The sequence below is a fragment of the Rhincodon typus genome, chromosome 5 (assembly GCF_021869965.1).
Source record: "Rhincodon typus isolate 14 chromosome 5, sRhiTyp1.1, whole genome shotgun sequence".
Lineage (NCBI taxonomy): Eukaryota > Metazoa > Chordata > Chondrichthyes > Orectolobiformes > Rhincodontidae > Rhincodon > Rhincodon typus.
The window spans coordinates 71,809,254-71,817,252 of record NC_063336.1 but is presented as its reverse complement, the minus strand read 5'-3'; the positions used below and the strand labels follow the sequence as shown (position 1 = coordinate 71,817,252).

Sequence of the window (7,999 nt, the reverse complement as noted above, 5' to 3'; positions counted from 1 at the left end):
ACGTTTCGGGCCTAGACCCTTCATCAGGAAAAAAAAAGGGTTTAGGCCCGAAACGTCAGCCTTTCTGCACCTATGATGCTGCTTGGCCTGCTGTGTTCATCCAGCTCTGCACCTTGTTGTCTGCGGTATAAGAGAACTAGGACATGAAAAGACACATGGAAGACAGGCATTTAGGAAATGTGCAGGAGTGATTAGTTAATATTTTGTATTTAACAGCGTCGTGTGATTTATAACTTCTGGACGGAATTTTTTGATGGTTTTTATTATTGCACTATGCCTGAGCAGACATTAAGATGGTTAGTAACAGAAGAAATGTAAAGTTTGGGATTGTCAATCATGGGGAATTGCTTTAGCTGCTATTATAGCTGAATGGTTTATTCATGGACAGACTACCCAAAAAGGGAATGTCTGTGTTCCTTCCTCTTTCCTATTCTTCCTCATCCTCAGCTGCTCATCATAAAACCAGTTGCAGAAGTCAACTCCTCTATATAGCAAATTTGCATAGTTTAGGGCAGATTGCCTCAAATCTTGGCATATGCTCTGTTAGAACTGCAGGGTTCCTCCAGTGCATTCCAGGATATTGCAGGTTGCACAAGCATGCATTGGTGGTAGAGGCATTGGTGGTAATCTTTCAAGAATCACTGAAGTCAGGGAGGGTCCCAGAGGACTAGAAAATGGCTAATGTAGTACTCCTGTTTAAAGAGGGAGGGAGGCAGAAGACAGGAAACAGTAGACCAGTTAGTTTGACCTCGGTTGTTGGTAAGAATTTAGATTATTAAGGATGAGATTATGAAGTACTTGGAACTGAATGGTAAAATAGGACTGAGCCAGCACAAACTCGTCAAGAGGAGGTCATGACTGACAAATCTGTTAGAATTCTTTGAGAAGGTAATGAGCAAATTAGACAAAGGAGAGCCAGTGGATGTGATTTATTTGGATTTCCAGAGGCCTTTGACAAGATGCTACACAGGAGGCTGCTAAATAAGGTAAGAGCCCATTATGTTGGGGGCAATGTATGGGCATGGCTAGAGGGATTGACTGACTGGCAGAGAGTAGAGATAAAGGAGTCTTTTTCAGGGTGGCAGCTGGTGACTGGTAGAGTTCCGCAGGGGTCCGTGTTGAGATCACAACAATTCACATGATACATAACTTACCTGGACAAAGGAACTGAGGGATTGTTGCTACGTTTGCAGATGACACGAAGATAGGTGAACAGGAAGGTGGTGTTGAGGAAGTAAGGAGGCTACAGAAGAACTTGGACAGGCTAGGAGATTGAGTAAATAAGTGGCAGATGGAATACAATGTGCCAAAGTGTGACATTATGTTCTTTGGTAGGAAGAATAGAGGCAGAGACTGTTTTCTAAATGGGGAAAGACTTCAAATATGTAAATCATTTCAGGACTTGGGACTCCTAGTTCAGCATTCTGTTGAGGTTAACATGCAGGTTCAGTTCAAGGAGATCATCGTTGTGTTGAACCCCAGGAGATAGGAGAGATACTAAATGAATATTTCACATCAGTTTTTACTGTGGAGAAAGAAATGGAGTCTAGAGAATGTAGAGATATAAACTTTGATGTTTTAAAAACAGTTCACATTACAGAAGAGGAAGTTCAAGTGGTCTTACAGAATACACAGGTGGATAAATCTCTGGGACCTGACCTAATGTATTGCAGAACATTGTGGGAAATAAGGGAGGAAATTGCAAGGCCCCTTGCAGAAATGTTTGCATCATCTATAACTACGGGTGAGGTACCTGATGACTGGAGGGCGGCTAATGTTGTACCTTTCCTTAAGAAAGTTTAAAAGGAGAAACCAGGGAACTATAGAGTGTGAGTCTGACTTCGATTGTGAGTAAATTGTGTTTAAGGTGATCATAAATGATGGGATGGATGTAAGGACATTTAGAGAGGCAAAAATTGGTTAGGAATAGTCAACATGGTTTTGTGAGGAAAATCGTGTCGCACAAACTTGATTGAGATTTTTGAGGAAGTTACCAAAAAGATTAATGATGGCAGAGCAGTAGACATTGTTTATTTAGATTTTAGTAACACTTTTGACAAGATTCAGCATGGTAGATTAACTTAATAAAGCTAGCTCACATAGAAATCAGGGTGAGCTTGCCAATTGGATACATAACTGGCTGAACAGCAGGACACAGAGTGTGGCAGTGGAGGGTTGCTTTTCGGACTGGACGCCTGTCGCTGGTAGTGTTCCACAGGGATCGGTTCTAGGCCCTCTTTTGTTTGTCATTTATATAAATGAGTTGGATGAGAATATAGAGGGCATAGTTAGTAAGTTTATAGACGACACCAAAATTGGTGGTGAAGAAGATTTTCTAAGATTACAAAGGGATCTTGATCAGATAGGTCAAAATGGGCTGAAAAATGGTAGATGGAGTTCAATCTGGATAAATGTGAGGTGTTGTATTTTGGTACAACAAATGAGGGTAGGGCTTGTACAATTAATAGTAGGGCCTTGGGTAGTGTTGAACAGGGGGACCTAGGTGTGTAGGTACCTAATTCTTTGAAGTTTGCATCACATATGTACAGGGTGGTTAAAAAGGCATTTAGCACTCTTGCCTTCATTGCTCAGTCCTTTGAGTATAGGAGTTGGGAAGTCATGTTGAGGTTGTACAGGACATTGGTGAGGACCCTTCTAGAATACTGTGTCCAGTTCTGGTCGGCAAATATATGAAGGATATTGTCAAGCTGGAGAGGATTCTGAAGAGATTTACCAGGATGTTGCCAAGTATAGAAGGTTTAAGTTATAAAGAAAGGCTGGATAGGCTGGGACTTCTTTCACTGGAGCATCGGAGGCTAAGAGGCGACCTGACAGATGTTTATAAAATAATGACAGGTATAGATAGAGTTAGTAGTAGTTGCCCTTTCCCTAGGATAAGGGATTTCAAGACTAGGGGGCACGTTTTTAAGGTGAGAGGAGAGAGATTTTAAAAAGACATGAGAGACAATTTTTTCACTCAGAGGGTGGTTCACGTGTGGAATGACCTTCCTGAGGAAGTGATGGATGCCATTACAATCACATCTTTTAAAAGTCATTTGGATAGGTACAAGAATAGGAAAGGTTTGGAAGGATTTGGGCCAGGAACAGGCTGTGGGACTGGTTGGACCAAAGGGTCTGTTTCTGTGCTGTATGACACTGTGACTCTATGGGAGTTAAGCATTCATTTCAAGAGGACTAGAACAAAACAGAACAGAGGCTGTATAAGGATCTGGTCAGACTGCATCTGTAATATTATGAGCAGTTTTAGGCCCCTTGTCTAAGGTAAGATGTGTTGCCCTTGGAGGGTATGCTGGGGAGCATTGCAAGGATGATCATGGGCATTTCGGACTGATGATTTGAGCAGCGGTTGAGGACTCTGGGTCTGTGCTTGACAAGAGTTTAGAAAGATAATATTGAGAGGCCTGCATAGAGTGGATGTGGAGAAGATGTTTCCACTAGTAGGAGATACTAGGACTGAGGGCACAACCTCAGAATGAAGGGATGACCCTTTAGAACTGAGATGAGGAGGAATTTCTTCAGCCATAAGGTAGTAAATCTGTAGAACACATTGCCGCAGAGAGCTGTGGAGTTAAGTCATTGAGTGTATTTAGGACAGAGATATGTTTTAATTGGCAAGGGGATCAAGGGTTATGGGAAGAAGTCAGGAGGTTGAGAAACACTTCAGTTATTGAATGGCAGAACAGTGTCAATGGGCCAAATAGCCAGTTCTTCTTCAGTATCTCATGATCTTTTGCCAATGATTCATTCTACCATACTTTGTATGGCAGCATGGCTTTCATGGTATGCATGTTGCCCATGCATCTGTGTGTTTGTTCTGATCCCAGCTGATGTTACAACTAGACAAATAAGATTCCAGAATGAAACTGAGCTTGATATATCATTTTTGTTTTAATCTAATCTAATGTAATGTGATGGTCTTATAATGAAAACATGAACACAAGGCTGCAGATTTTGCTTTAACAATAAAACATAACTTTATTTCACAAAAGAAATAAAACAAAACAAGTCCTCTGCATATAGCATTGTTCGAAAAATTTCAAACACAGACAAAATAAATTCTCATCTATTCCCCAATGCCATCATATCATTGTAACTCAAAAAACACAGACATTCCTTCTCAATGAAATCTATAGGTTTGACTTGCCTGCCTCTTCTCAATTTCAGTCCAATGAACTGTGCAATTGAGAGCTTTGACGTTCTCAGTCTTTTAATAATCTTCAGAGTTCCACTCAAACTGGTCTGGAAGTTTCACAAAATACACTCATTTAGTAAGGTAATATATTTCCTTAAATGCTCTGAGCAAATTCTCCTTTGCTAGGAGGGCCATACTTCCATCTGACTTCAGTCAGGCCTCCTTCAAATCAGCCAAAAGTGTTTTAATCTTTGGGTTTGCCTAATCTAAAATCAATCCTTGATCATTCTGAACCCAAAAGCAACCTAATGTCTTTCAATGTTTTGATAGATATGAATAGGCAGGGAATAGAGGGATTTGGACCATATAGAGGCAAGAGGTTTGTAGTTTAGAAAGGCATCATGTGTCGGTACAGTCATTGTGGGCTGAAGGGCCTGTTCCTGTGCTGTCCTGTTCTTTGTTGTATTTTCTGTCTCCTATCATAATCCCCAAAATATGAAGTCTTCATGACTGCTGTTCGGGTACTAGGCATTGACTTTCATGATTCATTGTGTGTGGGCAGACACCAGCTGGATATTGAGGGAGTGGAATTCCTTTTGGTTGCAATACATGATTGCTAATTAATGTCATGATCTGTCATTCTGCATATTTAAGATGGATGCTGACTTTGAGCATGCTCACTGACATCCTTGTCAATATGGCATTTGGTACAACTCATGGCCAACATGTTCTCGTGCACCATGATTATAAGAATAAGGATAAACTTGGATTATCTATTGGAATTGGTATTGCTGGAGTCTTGGATGAATCACCTGTACAGCTTGTGTTGCATCTAAATTGCAGAATTGGATTATTATTTGGAGTTGTGATTTGTTAGAAAAGGGGTCAGGAAAACAACTTCATAAAGCCTTTGTCTGCTTCAATGATTACATGTAGTTGATGATCTTACATGCATACTGGTGAGTTGAGCAGTGTCTATTATGTGAAAAGCATATGTCCTGTAGACAAATTGGGCCTAATGGATTATTCATCGTTCCTCATATTCTTATGCCTTACAATTTAAAGTAGACCATGTTTATATATAAAATTAGGCTTGTGACTCTCTACCAAAATTGTTTGGGAATTGAATGATCAATGTATGTTAATGGATATCAGTACAAAGTGAATAGTATGATGGATGAATTAATTGAATTCACCATAATCTTGCCCTTAGGTGCTTGCTTCTTGGTGGACAGCAATAATGATGGCAACCATCTTTTGTTTGTCTTAGTCAAAAATACCGTATGCCTCTACCTATTTCTTCTCTGGAATATATCTTACATTATGCCTTTTCTCTGGGAGGCAGCAATAGTACTCTGTTATGCATCTAATATTATGACGTTCCCAGAATGCCTGTTTGTACGCGTTTGGTCTAGGAGACAACACAACTAAGTCAGATGCTATCCTTTAAGGATCTTGCTCCACCTTAGCCCAGGATATCTAGAGACTAGTTTTAATTTTTTGTAGCCATCCTGGATGAGGTCAGCCAACATAGCAGAATTGAACCCCTGAGTTTCCAGCTTTAACGGCTCAGTATCACATTGCATGCCACATATACCAACCCACTCTTTGGGATTTATGGGGTAATAATATTTATGGCTTAAAAACATTCAGAAACCTGAACCCTTTTATCCCTTTACACATCATGATGTTTCTACAAATATTACCTCAAAATTCAATTTTCATATATTGAATGTAATTTATTTTATGCATACTTAGGTTATCCAGTACTCCGTAACAAAATTGAATTCAAAAGACATGGTAAAGCAGCAAACAAAGATGACTGGAACAAATTTCTCATGGCAGTAAAGGTAAGTAACTGCAAAGTTCTTAAATATTTTAGGATATGTTGAGAATTTTTCCAGTAGCAAAACATTTTGTTTATCTTATAGAGTCATTGAATCATTGCTGACAGCATTTGCTGCCATCCTCAATTGGCCAAGAGACAATTAAGAATCAATTGCATTGTGTGTGGAATCACATGTAGGCTAGACACAGTAAAGACGATAGATTTCCTTCCCTACAGGACATTAGCAAATCAGATGAGGTATTATGACGATCACAGTTACCTTTGTTAAGGTTAACTTTCAATTCCAGAGTTATTGATTTAATATACATTCTACCTGCTGCCATGGTGATATTTCAACCCATGTCCCCAGATTGATAGACTGGGTGTCTGGATTCCTTGTCCAGAGGCATTATCACTGTACCAATGTCTTCACAAATATTTTAGCCAGCACCACGGAAGTATGTAATTGACCCTTTTTGGAGTAGCTACTGTTTTAGTTAAGTTCTTAAATCTTAAATTTTCCAAATGTCAACCATATTGGGTGTACACTTCTTTAAAATATTTACAAAAAGTTGGCATTCAGGCAAAATCATTTGCAAGAGTTACTTGTAAACAATCAACAGTGATTAAGAATTCAAATTTAAATAGAACAAAGAACTGCAGATGCCAGAAATCTGAAATAAAAACAAAGTATTGGAGAAATTCATTAGGTCTAGCAGTATCTGTAGATATAAATAGAGTTAACATTTCAAGTCTGACAAAGGATCATTTTACTTGAAATGTTAACTCTGTTCCTGTCTCTATAAATGCTGCCAGGCCTAAGTTTCCCCAGTGCTTTCTGTTCAAATTTAAATATCTTGATTTATATATGGTAAAGGTGGTCAATGCAGTTTAACTGATATAAATATTTTATTCTGTTTCTAGACAACTCATAGCCCAGAGTGTCAAGACGTGTTGAAGTTTGTTAGTCAATGGTGTGGAGGTCTTCCCAGTGCCAGCTTTTCCTTCCAGTGAAAAATGCTAAGAATGATCACCTATTATAAAATTGTATTCTATTTCTACATTATATTGAGCCCATAGCTTTAATGTGACCAATAGAGCTGCTTTATTTTCTTCCATTTTGAAGACTCGTATTTAGTTACAGAATTGCCTTACAAATAAAACTATTAAAAATAAACTGTGCAAGTTTTGAATTATTTTGAATGTGCCATTCTGTGGCATTAAAAATACCTGTTCTTAATTCCTTTGTGTGTACATAGAGAAACAGTTTCAGAATTATTTATTTGATCTTTACATTTTTAACATGTCATATGTTGCAGCTGGCAAGTGAAACATTTAATTTTCTTTAATCTGTTGTATGGCAAAAGAACAGTTGTGGTTGCCTGAGTGAGTCAGTGGTTGATTTATTGTCACGTGTACCAAAATACAGTGAAAAGCTTTGTTTATGAGCAGTACAGGCAGATCATAGTAAGTGAAGGATGTATAGATCAAAAAGACTTAGATAGAGGTGTACAGGTTGCATTCATACAGTGTGGAAGCAGGCCCTTCGGCCCAGAAAGTCCACACTGACCCTCACAGCATTCCACCCAGACCTATCCCGCATAACCCACCTAATCTACACATCCCTGAACACTATGGACAATTTAGCACGGCCAGTCCACCTAGCCTGCACATCTTTGGACTATGGGAGGAAACCGGAGCAAACCCACACAGACATGGGGAGAAGCTCCACACAGACAGTCGCCCAAGGGTGGAATCGAACCCCGGTCCCTGGTGCTGTGAGGCAGCAGTGCTAACCACTGAGCCACCGTGTCACCCTTAAACATAGCCAACAGGATTGCACAGGGCGTGTGCTAGGTGAGATTAATGTTAGCTATATCAGCATTATTTGAGGCTAGAGAGTCCATTTAGCAGTCTGATAATGGCCGGGAAGAAGCTGTTCCTAAACCTGCTCGTGCATGTGTTGAGGTTTCTGTATATTCTGCTGACGGAAGAGGTTGTAGGAGATAATTACCAGG

The 7,999-nt window shown here is 39.5% G+C and overlaps 1 protein-coding gene across 1 annotated transcript in view; it reads left to right on the top strand.

Moving 5' to 3' along the window:
• ift172 (intraflagellar transport 172) overlaps positions 1–7,158 on the top strand; it is a 174,366-nt gene extending 167,208 nt beyond the window's left edge. Inside the window, exons 46-47 of the mRNA XM_048597064.1 lie at positions 5,912–6,003; positions 6,906–7,158. Of these exons, the coding sequence (XP_048453021.1) occupies positions 5,912–6,003; positions 6,906–6,995 (182 nt within the window). The 3' untranslated portion in view covers positions 6,996–7,158. The remainder of the gene's footprint in view (positions 1–5,911; positions 6,004–6,905) is intronic.
• The last annotated feature ends 841 nt before the right edge of the window (positions 7,159–7,999 follow it).